At 41.3% G+C, this 16490-nt stretch overlaps 1 protein-coding gene across 3 annotated transcripts in view; it reads left to right on the plus strand.

Moving 5' to 3' along the window:
- Window positions 1-9692, plus strand: part of LOC145449407 (nitric oxide synthase 1-like) — a 31830-nt gene extending 22138 nt beyond the window's left edge. For all 3 annotated transcript variants that reach the window (XM_080327759.1, XM_080327760.1, XM_080327761.1), the window contains 7 exons: window positions 1438-1607; window positions 1918-2128; window positions 2194-2281; window positions 5382-5500; window positions 5570-5718; window positions 7403-7597; window positions 7680-9692. In XM_080327759.1, the coding sequence (XP_080183885.1) occupies window positions 1438-1607; window positions 1918-2128; window positions 2194-2281; window positions 5382-5500; window positions 5570-5718; window positions 7403-7597; window positions 7680-7784 (1037 nt within the window). In that variant the 3' untranslated portion in view covers window positions 7785-9692. The remainder of the gene's footprint in view (window positions 1-1437; window positions 1608-1917; window positions 2129-2193; window positions 2282-5381; window positions 5501-5569; window positions 5719-7402; window positions 7598-7679) is intronic.
- The last annotated feature ends 6798 nt before the right edge of the window (window positions 9693-16490 follow it).

Here is a 16490-nt window from a genome sequence, read left to right on the forward strand (position 1 = left end):
AAATCACTGGTGAAGTCAAGTTGAAATTTCAAAGTACTAGACATGATTCAAAGTCATTACATTTTGCGAACTGTTTTAATACAGATGAAGTAACCTTTTATTCGGAATATACGAACGAATAAACAGTTTGCTTGTTTTGAGATATTCATGGTTTTGTCGACCACTACGGTCATTTACACCAGGCCAATATTCTTCATATTTATTCCTTAACTGCCGACTTATAGCACGGCCCACTTCTAGGCTTTGTGTAAGACATCGCTTACGCGGATTAAGGGGCGAGGAGTAATGGAATGAAGAGTTGAATTAACTCGCAAAAGGCGCTGTATCGCCCAAGCATGCGCAGAACTGCTCAACTACGCAAGTATAGCGGTGTAGCCTCAGTCTTTAAATATCAGTCAAAATACATGATAAAATACGAAACCTCAGAAAGTTCAAAAATGATATAGTTCAATACCCTACCCCACTACTTATCAACGATATACAATTATAAACGTATGAGCGATATTCGTTTGATTTAAATTATATACAAAGGGCTGGTTGAGGTGAGCAAGTTTACGACAAAGTAAGCTGTTGTATAGGCTCCGATCACTGCATTTCCGATCAATTTATTTGTGATATAACAATGGAGGTTTGGCGAACTTATACAATATACAGCGATTTAGTCAACATCAATTACTTGATGATTTAAATTGACTCGTAAATTCAGCTTCGAGTATCGAGTCAATCTACATTTCTGACGCGTCGAGTCAAGTCAAGTTATTTTTCCAAGGTGACTCGAGTCAAGTCAAGTCATACGAAAATGGTGACACGAGTCATCCCAACACTGGTTCATGGTGGAAAATGTAAGTAGACCCGAACCGAGCAAGTAGTTTAATGTCCATCTTTCTCAGGTTCGCAAACTTGGATTCATTCTGTGTCAACACATTCACAATAAAGTTTCACTTTCAGAGTAAAAACTCGCGGCGGGCCGGATCCGGCCCGCGGGCCGTATGTTGCCCGCCCCTGCTCTACAGGCTGGCTGTAAAAAATGTTAGTTGAAAAAAGGAAAAATTAAACGATGGTAGCAAATGATCAATGAAGTAATGTCTGGGTGGTGGGGCAACCGTGTTAATACAACGATTAGAGGTGATTAAGTAGGGGCAATTCACGGATATGTGGTGGTAATGCATTCCAGATGATAGATATACAATATGGTTATAGATATTCACGAATAATTATGTTACCGCTATAATATATATGAGCGGCAAATGGTATCAAGTTTTCATTATTATCGATTCCAGAATTCAGATCATGATGATTAGTTTAACCATGTAAGCAGGCTTATTCTATGTCTAGAACGCACTTACGGAGAATGAAAGTTTTAAGTTTTGCTTTACATTATTTCTATATTTTATTTCCTACTTTTCACACTGCTAGTATTGGTTACCCGGTGTTTAGGAACCATCAGTAATTGGGTACCTGACAAACGCCTTCCCATATGCACACTTCGACGCGCACTCGAACGGTACCTAGACATCAACTCCTGCCCGACGCCATTGTTGCTGAAACATTTCGCGGATTGTGCAACAAATGAAGAAGAGAAATCGAGACTAATGCAACTCGCTGAGGTGAGTTGAAATGCTGAATAGAACACTTTCCGTCACTCCCGTGTCGTTTGAGATCGTATTTCACCGCGTATGAGGGCAGTGCACTGGTCTGCCAAATAGCCGTAAGAGGAATGATCAAATGCTTCGTTCCGTATCAATATCACATTATCATCATTTCAAACCAGGTATCCTTTTTCTCAGCTACATCAGCTGCAAACAATGCTCCATCCACAAAAAGAAACAAAATTTAGAAATGTTATACCCTGAAACTAAGCTCCGCTTTTCTGAATGGCAGCATAAACATATCGTAACAAGCACAATTGTCCGGCAGGGAAAGTCGAAATACGACGAATGGAAGTTTCATTACATGTCAAACATTCCTGAAGTGCTGGAAGAATTCAAATCCGTTAAAATCGAAGCTTCACTTCTTCTGAGCCAGCTACATCCTCTGCAGTGTCGCTACTATTCCATAAGCAGTTCCGCTTCAATGCACCCAGACCAGGTTCATTTAACCGTATCGGTAGTGAATTACAACACTGAAGGTAATATTGACACTAGTATTTGTCACACTTGTATTCCAATGATTAATCCTTTACTATTCTTGTAGGAGGAAAAGGGCCAATGCATCATGGTGTGTGCTCTACATATTTGAACAGAGCGTCGTGTGGCGACAACATACATGGCTTTGTCCGACCGTGAGTGGATCTGTAGTGATTAGATGTAATTACGGCATTTAAAGTCGGTTTACTTCATCGACAACCTCTCGTTTCAATGTTTAGGGTACCTTACTGCAGGGTTGTAACCAAGTCGCATGGTTCGCAGTCACGAGTCAATCTTAATTTTGTGGTTTTGACTCGAGTCAAGTCGAGTCATTTTCAATTCATCGCCGAGTCGAGTCCGAGTCCAAGTCACCGTTTGAAGGGTCAAGTCCGAGTCATAGTGTTATGACTCGAGTCCGGGTCCAAGTCACAGTATTGAAGTCATGTTCAACTGATGTTTTCAGTCCTGCTTGGGTGATATCGAATTCATTGCTTGCCAAACATGCTTATTTTGTCCCTATCAGAGTCTTGGCACATGTTTCTTTAGACGAATAACGGACAGTTCCTGGAGTCATTTACCGATGCTACAGATAGACGAGCCAGGCCGCCAATATGATAACTTTACTAATCTTAGAACTTTAAATCAAATATCTGTCTTGTCAGGCTGATACATCACGAATACAAACATTCGGTTTTTATTACGAGCACATCGACGACAGCTCACAAATACCTTATAGAAAATCAACAAATTCACGTTTTGATACCAGCTGATAGAGAATCAGAGAGGTGGATGGAGGAACAGTTTTTCTTTCACGTTATCAGGTGGTTGACTATAAAGGCCAACTTTCCTGCTCAGCTCCCACAATAGCCGCCGGAGCATTACTTCAATGCTGATTTACTCTATCTTGGTCGAATTTGACCTACATTTATCAAAAATTCTCAAAAAAAGGACAAAATCCCAAAAACGACGCTACTTCTTAAAATTGTTGGATTACCTAAAAGAACTTAAATTTGGCTCAATTCAAACCAGTAGAAAGCACTGCACTGCTATAAGAGACTTTCGACTTTTACCGGCTACCTCATGATATTATTAGATTGTGTAAAAATATGATTCATAGGAAATTTTGCTCAACTCCAACTAGAAGAAGCGGAGTTATTAGAGTGGAATATTTTGGATATGAAAAAAAATTTGGCTTACTACTAGTACGAAATTATATTATATGAAAGAATTTCTCACTAAGAATATTCCATTTATTTGCAAATCCAAAATTTTCTCCTCTCATATTATTGATTCCACTTTTTAAAATTAAGTCAGATTCAGTGTTCTTTGTATGCAACCTAACAATATTATCAAGCAGCCACCCAGTAGAATAAAAAAGAAGTTTTTTTGAGCAGCCCTATTGTACAAACATCACACAACATTAGCCATTCAATATTACCCACGTGCACAATGCACATAGGGGAGATGTGGTACCGATGGATCAAAAATCGGAAAATGATCGCTGGCCCTGAAATGTTCAGCCGAAAACAGCAGATCTTTTGCTGGCTCAGCACTTTGATACAAGCTCTACTTATCGCGCACATATACATGAATATCCGTCTTTTCAAAAAATATTTATGGGCGTTCAAAATTTGTTGCTCGAACGTGTCATCGGTCCCCACCCGGTGGGTCCAATGACACACGACCCGGGGACCTATGACACATATACCCTAAAAAACTCAAATGTGACTACTTTTCTTGCTCAGTATTGTAATCTAAGCTACAGCAAGCCAATGAAGAATGTTTGGTCGCAACTGTCAAAAAATTGAATAAATAATAAGTCAAATGTTGCATAAAATCATGTTTCGATTTAGGCTCGGGCTTATAAATTTGAGGGTACATACATATTGTCCGAAAATTGACAGTGTGACTTCCAAATACCTCGCTATAGCGATAAAACATCATATGCAATTATTACATAAAGATTTTCTGTACGTAGACATGATTCATTTGTTTCATGATTAGTATGCTTGATTATTTTGCTTGATTTGGCTATTGTATCATCGGTCCCCACCCTACGAATTTTACACATGAATCGAAAAAAAGTCCATCCGAGGAAAGTACTGAAAAAAATAATAGGTGCCATTATATAGCCTGATACAAGCCCTAGACTTCACAATAAAAATGATTGCTGGTTTGTTCGTGTTGAAGGTTACAAAGAAAAATGTATATGTCGATCTAAATTTAGTTTACACCCCCTAAAACAAAAATCATCTGTGAGAGACCCCATTGCTCGCGCACGTCGAATTTTTTTGTATGTGAGGAAAGATTTTGCCAGCATGCAATTGTAGACAAGTTCACGGAGTGTAATCATGGAATTATCATAGAGAATTTTCAAAGTATTTTCGGTCCCAGTGATCCATCGGTACCACATCTCCCCTACCTAACAAAACGCCAAATGGACGGAGGGTGTTTTCACAGACAGCAGATCAAATCAATTAGTTGCACTTCAAAAATGCTAAAGTGGAAAGGAGATCCTCAGATATGGTAAAGCGGCATGGCCTTAGAATAAATCCACATCTACTGAATACACGTTTCACTGGTGCACCGGATGCAGGAATTAACAAGCATTTTTGAACCACACTGCAGAGCATTGGTTACTCATTATTTCTAGTCGCCCAAAATGCGAAGAATCATCGCCTTCAAATCTACACATGAGCTTATCAGTCTCATCCAAGTAAGCCTACTTGACCATCTGAGTCATTTCATTGGCTCTAATTGAACTTTGCTTCGATTTTTTGTTTGAATATTTGAAAAGTCTCGAGTACTTTGATTGCGGAGATCGGTTACCTCTGCTTCACTGGATGATTTTGTACAATGCATGCATTGCTACTATATATACCATTATTGTATGTTGTTTTTACGGCGGCATATCTGATATCAGACGAGTGCAACGACAGCAGTGGTGACAAATAGCAATGTCGGCAGAATTCGTCAGATGCGTGGATCTAACCATTACGATTCGCAAATTTCATTATCTTCAAGTCATATAAAATAAGACGAGTCAATGACTTGGGTCGAGTCATGCGTAACTCGAGTCAATCCAAATATTGAGTCGAGTCGAGTCATTTTCCCATTTGAAGAAAATGACTCGAGTCGAGTCGAGTCACAAAATATTCTTGACTCGAGTCTGACTCGGGTCGAATCATGACTCAAGTCATTACAACTCTGCCTTACTGACTAAATAGTAAGTATTAATCTAAAATTCACATTCAGTGCCACAGAATTTCGTCTACCGGACGACCCGACTAAACCAGTTCTATTGATTGGTCCTGGCACCGGAATCGCGCCATTTCGAAGTTTCTGGCAGCAACGAGAGCACGAAATAGAGAAAGGTGAAGTTCAATTGTTTGCCATCACAACAGAATAGAGAGCTATGTGAAAGAGTGAATTCTCACACACAGGTATTGCATGTGGGAAAATGGCGTTACTGTTCGGATGTCGACATCCGCAACAGGATCACCTGTACAAAGAAGAAATCCAGCACGCTATTAGGTGTGGAGCAATTACACGTTATGAAACGGCGTACTCGAGAGCTCCGAAACAGCCTAAGGTAAGCTGAACTGACAATGATAGTATCCTCCGAATTCATTCCAGGTCAATCGACTATCGATCTTAGCACTGAATTCGGAAAGTGCTGATTTCGTCTTTATCAGGTCTCATTATTACCAAGAACGGAAATATTCTACTCATACCGTTGGTATCTTCTCGAAAATAAACTTTAATTATGCACAACGTATTGCATAGGTATCGCAGATATATTTCTTCAACACCCTGTGATATGGCCACAGAATGGCCGGATCAGCCAAAAAATAATTTTCGAAAAACAATTCGGTGTTGTTGTTGTTCAGCCAACTATAATTTTTCAGCAGGAATGGCGTGTCACTCGTAGCAATAATCTCATTTAACGCACAAATATATAGAGTTATTGCTTAGCCCTGAGAATGCGTTGCATTGAGCTTAGGGGCGTGTGAGAGGCCTACTCTGAGATAAAGAAGCAATCAGCGCGAATACCAGGGTTGTAATGACTCGAGTCATGACTCGACTCGAGTCTGACTCGAGTCACGATTTTATGATGACTCGACTTGACTCGAGTCATTTTCTCAAAATACAGAAATGACTCGACTCGAGTCAATCTGTGTATTGACTCGACTTGGACTCGAGTCATTGCGCATGACTCGAACCAAGTCATATGACTCGATACTCAGACGCCGAAGACCGACATTTCATTGTCATTTCGAAGAATAGTAAAGTAACCAAACTATTAGGATTTCCTCTATTGGTACCGGTACTTGACAATGCGACCAGAAACTGCTAAAAATGAGGAAAATTAGTATATTATAAATGCGAATCATTCGATATCACCAAATAGAGTTATAAAAAGTGGATTTAACAAGAATTTAACTGGAAACTGGTCAGTCAACTCAATGACTTGGACTCGACTCGAGTCATAATACCATGACTCGGACTTGAGCCTCTGCTCGCTGACTTGGACTCGGACTTGACTCGGTGGTGAACTGGAAATGACTCGACTTGACTCGAGTCAAAACTATAAAAGTGAGATTGACTTGTGACTCGAAGCCTTGTGACTTGGTTACAACCCTGACGAATACTCAAATAACATTGAATTATGTTGTTAGCACGGACCACTGACCACGCTAGCAATCCAAGTTACATTTAATAGAGTAACATAACGTCAATTGCGAACTCTTCAAAGTTCCCGACTCTGCCAAGACTGAGACGCTTCGGAAACGGCTTAGGGCTTCCCCAAAAGATCAAGCTTTAGACTAGTCACTAGAGGGAGCTAGTCTTTAAATTAGTAACGTGTCTCGCTAGCCCCAATATCAATTCCTTAGTCGTCGAAAAGAGTTGAGATATCGTGAGCAGTTCATAGTTCAAAATGAAATGAAGTTGATGATCATAATATTTCTTGTTGTATTTGTACTTGTTAAATAACATATTACGTCTTTTGTGGTAAATATGCACATCACGCATGTTAGAGAGGACAGCATCATACTGACGTAAAGTTTAAAAAATCTGGTTGTTCAACTGTGTGACCTATTTTTCTCGATATCGTAATATTGCGGCCTCTGGCCTCAACGAAATTTGAAAACTGACCCGTCCGCGACCAGTTTTCAGTTGGCGACCGCTAAAGCAATTAATCACCAATTCCCATATGTATTGAAATGAAACACAGATACAATAGCTGCACTAGTGCATTTTCATCCTTTCTTCAGCAATACGTCCAGGATGTCCTGAAAGATAAGCTGAGCGATTTGGTATACCAATGGCTCGTGGAAAAGAAAGGCCACTTGTATATTTGTGGCGACGTCACCATGGCGGATTGTGTCAACAAATGTTTGATCGATGTCATGGCGTCCAAAGGCAATATGGATGGTACAGAAGCAACGGGCTACATCGTCAAATTGAAAGTAGGATTTTATTCGTGCTTTGTATCGCACTCCATTTGGCAGAATCACTGGTTAACCCCTTGATTTTCTATATTCTATTCAGGAGGCGAAACGTTTGCATGAAGATATATTCGGTGTTACTCTTAGGACATCCGAGGTTAACAGCAAAGTGCGAATACAGCAAGAAGCAAAATCACCAAAAATTTAACGCTTATACTATCGTAATCTTGCGTTGTGTTTTATTTTCGACTCCTTTTATATCATGATCTTCTGCATTACCATGCCAAATGCACATTTCGCGTGGTGGAGGTCGTCGCGTGACATCCGAACCCGAAATCTAGGATAAAATGCATCAATTTAACGCGCTAGTGCGGAAATATCGCTATCTTCTCATATGACATTACTATAAAACAGTATTTCTAAAGAGATGAGCGCTTTCGTTCCCTACTGAACTTGCTTCATGACTTCAATTGCGATCCTTCGTCTCATTCTTAGCTCACGACATATTGCTAATATTCCGCGATTCCAGTAAATTACACTAGACTACAAATTCCGACAAAATTTTTGCGCCAAAAATTTTAAAGAGTGATTTAGACTAATTTAAGGTTGCTGAATCCGATTCTCTGCTCAGAATTTCTCCATCAGGTCAGATGCTTTCCGTATTAATTTTTCTCATTTTCATAAATTAATGCAATTACGGCTTTCGTTAGTGACATCACGGTAAGCATACAACAGCAACAGATCAAATATTGTTATTGAAATCATCTAACATGAAACCTGGGTTGTTGTAGTACAGAATGAGTGAGTTTTCGGTGAACTTGAATCCAGTGATTCTCTATCTCTGTCCAATCAGAAACTCTTTTCGACCTATAAAATATCACTGGTCCACGAATTTCATAAAAAAATTGCGCCAAAATTTTAATTATTGATTTAGGCTAATTTTCGATTGCTGAATCTGATTCTGAATTTAGAATTCGGAATGTATTTATCACCTCAGATTTTTTCGGTGTATATTTTTCTCATTTTCATAAATTAATCAAATTTCGGCTTTCGTTAGTGACATTACAGTCAGTGTAAAACAGCAACCGATCAAATATTGTTATTGAAATGATCTATAATGCTGAAAGCCTAGTTGTTGTAGAACAGAATAACTGAGTTTTCGGTGAACTTTAATCCAGTGGTTCTCTATCTTCTTTCGATCAGGACCTCTTTTCGACCCATAAATTTATATGTAGATGCAATTATTTTTAATCGGTAGCAGTTATCATCTTTATATATACCACTCTTCGTTTAAAGATTGTGATTAAGTAGCTCCGTACCTAATTTAGTTCCATAAGTTGTCTATCTTTATACATCCGTCCTGCAGACTTAATCGGTCAATGCATTTTGTGACAGCGCACTGCTCTTTCGTAAAACGTAAAAGTTTGCCAACAATAAACATTGTATTGTTGTTCACTCTGGTACATGACCCGAATATGTGGCCCTTTAACCTTGTTTTAACACATTAAAAGAAACAGGATGTCTGCTTTTCCAAAAAAAGTACTTGTCATAATAACTTGAAAGAATTCATCATCATTTATCTCCACATGTACTTATCATGCTAATTCTTCTTCTCCAGTTTCCATATATTTTCACATTTTATCCGAATCGAGGAAAGCTGTTTCAGAACTGTTTTTCTTTTGGTTTGTTGCCATGATATAAATGGCTTCTTTTGCATTGTCTATTATAGACAACCAGATGAATGGAGACTGCTTACCAACTACTCAATACGAGACCCGAAGTGCGTGTTACTTTACAATAGGCCTGTAGCCTATAGGCTACATAAGTAATCGAAATGCGGCCGTGAATAGCAAAACGGCTGAGCTGCAGTGTGCTCCTATGAGGCAAACTTGAAAGTAATGTATGCTTGATAGTCAAGTATCATAGACCTGATTCGTAGTGAGATATCTCGGACACAGATATTGTTGATTAGGGTGCACAACATACCTTCATTTCCTTCAAGTTGTTCACTTTCACTGGGATATTATGTAAATGAGTTTTGTAATGTATGCGTAGATAAATCCGTGTATTTCTAATTCAATTCATCTTATTTTACTATTACATGTTTAAGAGTATACATGTATGAGCTATATATGCTAGGATGTTATATCGAAAGGTTGAGTTTTCTTCTAACTAAATGTTGCATTTCGCATACAGTGCGCCAACTGTCAACATTTCTGTGACTTGCGTTATATATATACATCGACTTTTCAATTAGATAAAATAAAACGGGAAAAAGAAAACAGGAAACAAAAGAACATCGAGACAATCAGTTTTGGGATCGTGTTAAGCGTCTCCAACGTAGGCGGTCGTGGGCGTCTTCAAACGACAGCCCGCGTTGCGCTATAGATCAGTCTCCATTGTCGAGCGCCACGTTGTCCGATTCCAGCCACCTCTGCGTCATGGTTTCGTGGGAATGTGATTGATGATGGCGGCGGCTGGTTGCTCGTCTTGATGCCCCACTATATGGCCGATTAGGCGGAAGCGTCGTTCAACTGCCAGTAGACGACATGGGACCGTTCCTGTGTGTTCTCGTAATGCATTCGTGGATATATGCTCCGAATGGTGAATGCCGAGTGCATAGCGGTGGAGTGCGTCGTAGTTAGAGCGTTGAGCGTCTTAGAGAGCTTCTCTGTCAGCATATTCTGGCACTGCGCACAATCATTGACACCTGCCGCTCACACAAAAAGAATGTTGTGGCTGTCTTTGTTGACTTTGCAAAAGCCTTCGACTCGGTCTCGCGCCCAGCCATTGCGAAGATCCTCAGATTCTATGGAATTCCTGAGGTGATAAGGAACGCCATTATGGCTCTCTACTTTGACACACGAGCGCGAGTCCGAACAGATGACGGTCCAAGCGGAGATTTTACCACTTCGGCTGGCGTGCTTCAAGGTGACACCTTGGCACCATTCTTGTTCGTGATAATCCTTGACTTCGTGCCTTCCCGGACAACTCGGACTTCTTTGAATGGCGGCCACGGCAAGGAACGCCCACGCGTACGACTCGCGAGGCTATCCACGTAGGTATTCTTGCCTACGCAGACGACCTCGCCTTGCTTGCCCCGAATACCGCATCGGCACAGCGCCTCATCAACCAACTAGAGGCCGCCGCCGCTCTTATTTGCCTCCAGATCAATGCCAAGAAGACTGAGGTTCTGGCCGTACCAGCTCTGTCGGAGAACGCGACACCAATTGAACTGGGGGAAGTCAGGCTCAAGAATGTCAAAAGTTTTATATACCTCGGTATTGACGTCGCGGACTCTGGAAAAGCACTGAAGGCGAGGCGAGCAAAGGCCTGGGGCGCGGCAAGACGGCTACATTGCCTCTTCCACTCAAGTGTCTCACCCCTGCTCAAGACCCGCATTTTCCGTGCCACTGTCGAGCAGGTTCTTCTTTACGGAATAGAAGCACTCACGCTGACTGAAAAGCTGGCTAAGACGCTCAACGCCAACTACGATGCACTCCTCCGCTACGCACTCGGCATCCACCACCCGGAGCACATATCCACCAATGCTCTGCGCAAACTTACAAAAACGATCCCATGCCGTTTGCTGGCTGCTGAACGACGCTTCCGCCTAATCGGTCATCTAGTGCGGCATCAAGACGATCAACCAGCCGCCGCCATCATCAACCACATTCCGACGGAGACATGGCGCAGAGGTGGCTGGAATAGAACCACATGGCGCTCGACAATAGAGACCGGGCCAGCGCAACGCGGGCTTTCACTCGAAGACGCCCACGACCGCCCACGCTGAAGGCGCTTAACAAGGGCCCAAAACGGATTATCTTGATGTTCTTTTGTTTCCTGTTTCCTTTGCCCTTTTATTTAATTATTTAATTGAAAGTCGAAATATATATATCTGTCAGCGTGAGTGCCTCTATTCCGTAGAGAAGAACCTGCTCGACAGTGGCATGGAAGATACGGGTCTGGAGCTGGGTTGAGGCACTTGAATGGAAGAGGCTATGTAGCCGTCTTGCCGCGCCCCAGGCCTTTGCTCGCCTCGCCTTGAGCGCTTTTCCAGAGTCAGCGACGTCAATACCGAGGTATACAAAACTGGTTACATACTTGAGATCGATTTCTCCTATAGTTGAATTGGTGTCGCGTTCTTCGGTATAGAACTGGTATGGCAAGAGCCTCAGTCTTCTTGGCGTTGATCTGGAGGCCAACAAGAGCGGCGGTGGCCTCTAGATGGTTAATGAGGCGCTGTGCCGATGCGGTGTTCGGGGCAAGCAAGGCTAGGTCGTCTGCGTAGGCAAGAATACCTACATGGATTGCCTCGCGAGTCGTACGCGTGCGCGTTCCTTGCCGTGGCCGCCATTCAAAGAAGTTCGTATTATCCGTATTCGTATGTTTGTTAGAAAAGTCCCATATCCCGATAATCGTCAAGTCTCTGCATGCGCCAGAGATACTTAGTTTCAATGCAGTCCATCCTTGCAACCATGCAATAATAGATGTGACCTAATCCAGCGCCTGGCTCAAACCCTGATGTGGTGTGCGGGATCATTACTGATATCAGCAGAGGTGGTCAATAACGAAGTACTTCTACTTTTTGTAAATACTCAAGTAGTTTTCCTCTACTTCTGCTGCTTACTCAAGTAGATCTGACTTTCTCTACTTCTACTTCGTAATATTTTGTGATCTACTTACTTACTTTTCGCTATTTTCAGTTTGTCAAGTAGAAGTAGTCTAATCCCTAGTACGAAAGATAGCCTGAGGAATTTCGGGGCTGTTTTTTCGGAGTACCTACATCAATATTCATAAAAGTAAAGCACAGCCCAGAAATTTTGTTGCGCTTCGCGCACAGTAGTTATGGCGTAACAAATATGTTTTCACGAAAGTATCAGTGAATATAATTTAGGTACCGGATTGCTTGGTTCCGCTCACACCGCATTGTCATCCATACCAAATATTTCATCACAGTAAATATGACACACCATAACGTTTGAAACTACCGTTTCGCAATCTAGCAATCACCTATCATATCGTAATCTAGCAGCCCATTACGTGTCTTGCTAATCTGGAAAATCCAGCTTTTTTGAACGTTACACCTGTTTTAGCAGATCACCTTTGAAGCTTTATGGACAAAAGACATGAAATATATTTCCCGCTTTTAAGAAGTGGTATTCGTATTTCACTTTAGATTGCGATGCGAGCATCATACATAGAGTTCTGATTACTTTCAGTTCTTTTGTCTGCAGAACCTACATGTTAAGCATAAAAGCAAGTATAGTAATGCCTCTATTTTCCGAAAATGAATCTACACTAAATATAACTTTTACGATCCACAATATTTGTTATTAACGTATACTAATCGCGCAAAGTGATAAAACCGTATCATATACAACTTGTACGTATTGCTCTTCGCCTAAAAATGGGGCCTTATAATAATGGGGTAGGGCGCCATGCCACGATATTCTGTAAAATGGGTTCTTCTACGAAACAAAGGGTTAGTATCGCATTTTCATGATATCAATACTATAATTTGCATCCCATGATGCGAAAGAATGCTTATTCCGTCGAAAATTGATACCTCCTGGGATGCATCAATATGAATCAATCTCTCTGCACCATGCGTATAGCTCAATTCGTAGCTTTTGACAGTCCATGCGAACGAACAAAACTGCTTACTTACTTGAGTAGATTTAAGGTCAGTCAAATCTACTTCTACTTCAAGTAGTTTGAGGTGGCTAATTGAAGAAGTACTTCCACTCGTACTTGAGTAGATTTTTAGTCGCTACTTCTACTTCTACTTGAGTAGCTTTCTTGACTACTTTGACCACCTCTGGATATCAGCCGATAACTTTTCAGATTAGTGTGGATCTATTTAGCCTGCAGCAGTTGCGTCGCTATTCTATTATTTCTTGCTACATGCCAGACATCTTCAACATGAAGGCATGAGCTTTAGTTAACTGGTTCACTTCTTTTATAATTTGACAATCCATAATAAAATAAGGCTCAGGAGCTAGAGCTATTCAACATCCCGGCCTGCTTCAAAGCCACGTTATAGTGTCATATACACAGCACGGATAACCCCGTTCCCAATGGCGCAATAATATTAAGTTGGTAGCAATAGATGCGAAATGGGACGCATTAATGATTCGGTACTGTTGCACTACAACTGATTACTGCTGCGCCATAGGCCTACTGCAGATCGTATAATACGCACATTACTTCTACCGTCAAGTTAGTTACATTGTATAGTATTTTCGACATCAAACCATTCAACAAATACTGTGTACCAGTGGTTCCCAATGTGGGCGATAGTGCCCCCAGAGAGCTAATCTGAAAAATAGGTGGCGAAACTGACAAAGGGGGCGACTGGGGGGCGATGGGGTGCGAAGATGTTGGAATGTTCAGTCAAATATATTTAATTGAATGCTAGGTTTATTGCTAAGTTCAATTTATATTGTATCGATGTTGATAGAATAGTGGATCAATACTCGACCCATTCCAGCATGCGATACGTGAAAGGGGTTTCCAGTCAAGGAAATTTGCATCACATGACAATGGTTAAACCTCTTTGATTTGTATATGAACTCTCTTAACCTATTACCAATGCGTTGTTTGCGAACGTTTATTCTCAATGAAATTACCGCAGTCATAGGCGCCGACTTACGAGGTTACGAGGTGGCCGCGCCACCTCGTCACCATATTTACGAGGTGGTGGCTACCTCGTTAGAGACGTCTTCAATTTATATGCGCACGAGTGCCAGGCGCGTAGCCAGGGGGCTTTGGGATTCAAACTCCACTATTTGAAACGCGAAATCCCGCCCTTTCGAATTGTTAATAAATGTATCTAGGTATTCTATTCGGATTCTTCAGATTCTGCACGAGATTTTTCGGATTCGAATGGATATTTTGATTTGACTGTTCGGATTCGGACGGATACTTCCTCAGAGAGTCGAGCTGTCGGATGAATTTGGATTCTCAGAAATCAATATCCGCTCATCACTGATCCATTCGCGTGCGCGTGGCAATAGTCGCTAGCCTGATTTATCGCGTCTCGAACAAGCCTGGTTCCGCTGCCTTGAACAATCACATCTGCAATTGGCCCAGCAGTTCACAGTATATCATCGCTTGCCTGTACATATGCATTGTGCAATCGCATCTGTATTGGCGGCTTCGGCCTGGTGTTCACGATATCATCGCTGGCCTACACAACCTATTACATCATAATCAAGTATGAGCTGTTTCTGTATAAGCCAGTAAGTCCGAGAACTGTGCGCGAAAGCTAATGCTCCCATTGGATAAGGAATAGTACAGTAATGACCCAGTGCTGCCAATTTAGCAATTTTGTCGCTAGATCTAGCGATTTTTTTCAAAAATATCCGATATCAATCATTTTTAAGCAGCAAACATCATGCACGTTCACCATATCATATGCGCGTCACAACCTCAGCACGCATCGCCGATTTGCATTCAGGTCGCGTTCGTTTGCATAGACAGTGAGGTCTACACCAGTGGTTCCCAGCGTGGGCGATATCCCCCTCGAGTGGACGATTTTGAGAAACAAGGAGGCGAAAATATCAGAGCAGTGGGCGAAAATGTTAAAACATAAATTGAAATGAATTTAATTAACGCGGTCAAAAATGCAAGTGAAGATGGCCTATTATGCGTATGATGCGAAAAGGTCAACTCAACGGAAAGTAGACGCGGAAACCGATTTGCCGACCACCTGCCACCTCGGAAAATGGCCTATTTTAGTAAATTAACCAGCCATCACAGTTAGGTGAATCAATTTCCTGATTTTTTCGGATCCGTAAATATGGGGGGCGAAAATCTGTGTCGAGATTAATAAGGAGGCGATGCGTCGAAAAAGGTTGGGAACCACTGCAGTGTATACTGTATAAAACGGTTGTCCGGGTTATCCGATGTCTGAATTAAGCGGCGTCGACTTTACGTTACGGCAAGATGACTTGGCGGAACAATATAGTAACACATATTAGTAGCTAACAGTTGTTTTCATCTAATTAACAAGACCTTGAATGTACAATTCTTATGCAAAACAAACTGGGAAACAGAGTGTTTCCGGTCATTGCTCCTGCTGATTACGTATTGAGCAAACGCCCCGTCATTTTCAATAAACGCAGCCAAAGTTGAACGACCTTTGCGGCCTCGCAGGTTTGCGATGACAGGCGGACCATCGCTCGCGTGTAAGTCCTTATCTTTGATTGCTCTGCGTACACTGTCACCCGTGTTGATTTAACGGTAAATATATTACAAGCGGGGAGCCCTCGATCACAACTAACTATGCGCCTGTGTACAATTATAAATTTTTGTCTCATCATGAGGCATACGTCGTAAAGTTCCAGAGCATATGTTGATTATAAGGTATTGTGAGCATGCTACGATTTACTATAGAGGGGCCGGATGTACCAGTTTAGTTCAGTTCAGTTTATTAAGAACTTTCATCAAGTCAAAACACCACAAGACTGCGATACAATGAAAAGATAGGATGGTGTCAAAACGACTTGGAATAGTCTTTGAAATTAGACACCTAGTGACAAATAGTTGAAATTCAGAATGAAATGATTCAATAACTTATTAGCGAATGATTTTTTGAGTCACTGTTAAGATTAATAAATTTATGGGTTTATGATATTGCGGAAGAATTTACACACCCCGAATAGCATTAACATTCATTCACTAATGTGACATAAAATATGGATGCATAAAAGGAAGATGGAGGTAAATGAAGTAGTTTCAGATGAATCTCCCAGTAGTAAAGGAAGGCAAGGCGCTTTTATCACAGGTACAGTAAGATCATAATCCGTTGTTGAAGTCAATAATGGTTCGATTGACAGGCGATTCTGTGGGATATAAACAAGTAACCAACGATCAGATTCAGAATTTTTCTACGTTTATGTTACACTGG

The sequence above is a fragment of the Botryllus schlosseri genome, chromosome 11 (assembly GCF_051294905.1).
Source record: "Botryllus schlosseri isolate E-star chromosome 11, Bs_hap1, whole genome shotgun sequence".
Lineage (NCBI taxonomy): Eukaryota > Metazoa > Chordata > Ascidiacea > Stolidobranchia > Styelidae > Botryllus > Botryllus schlosseri.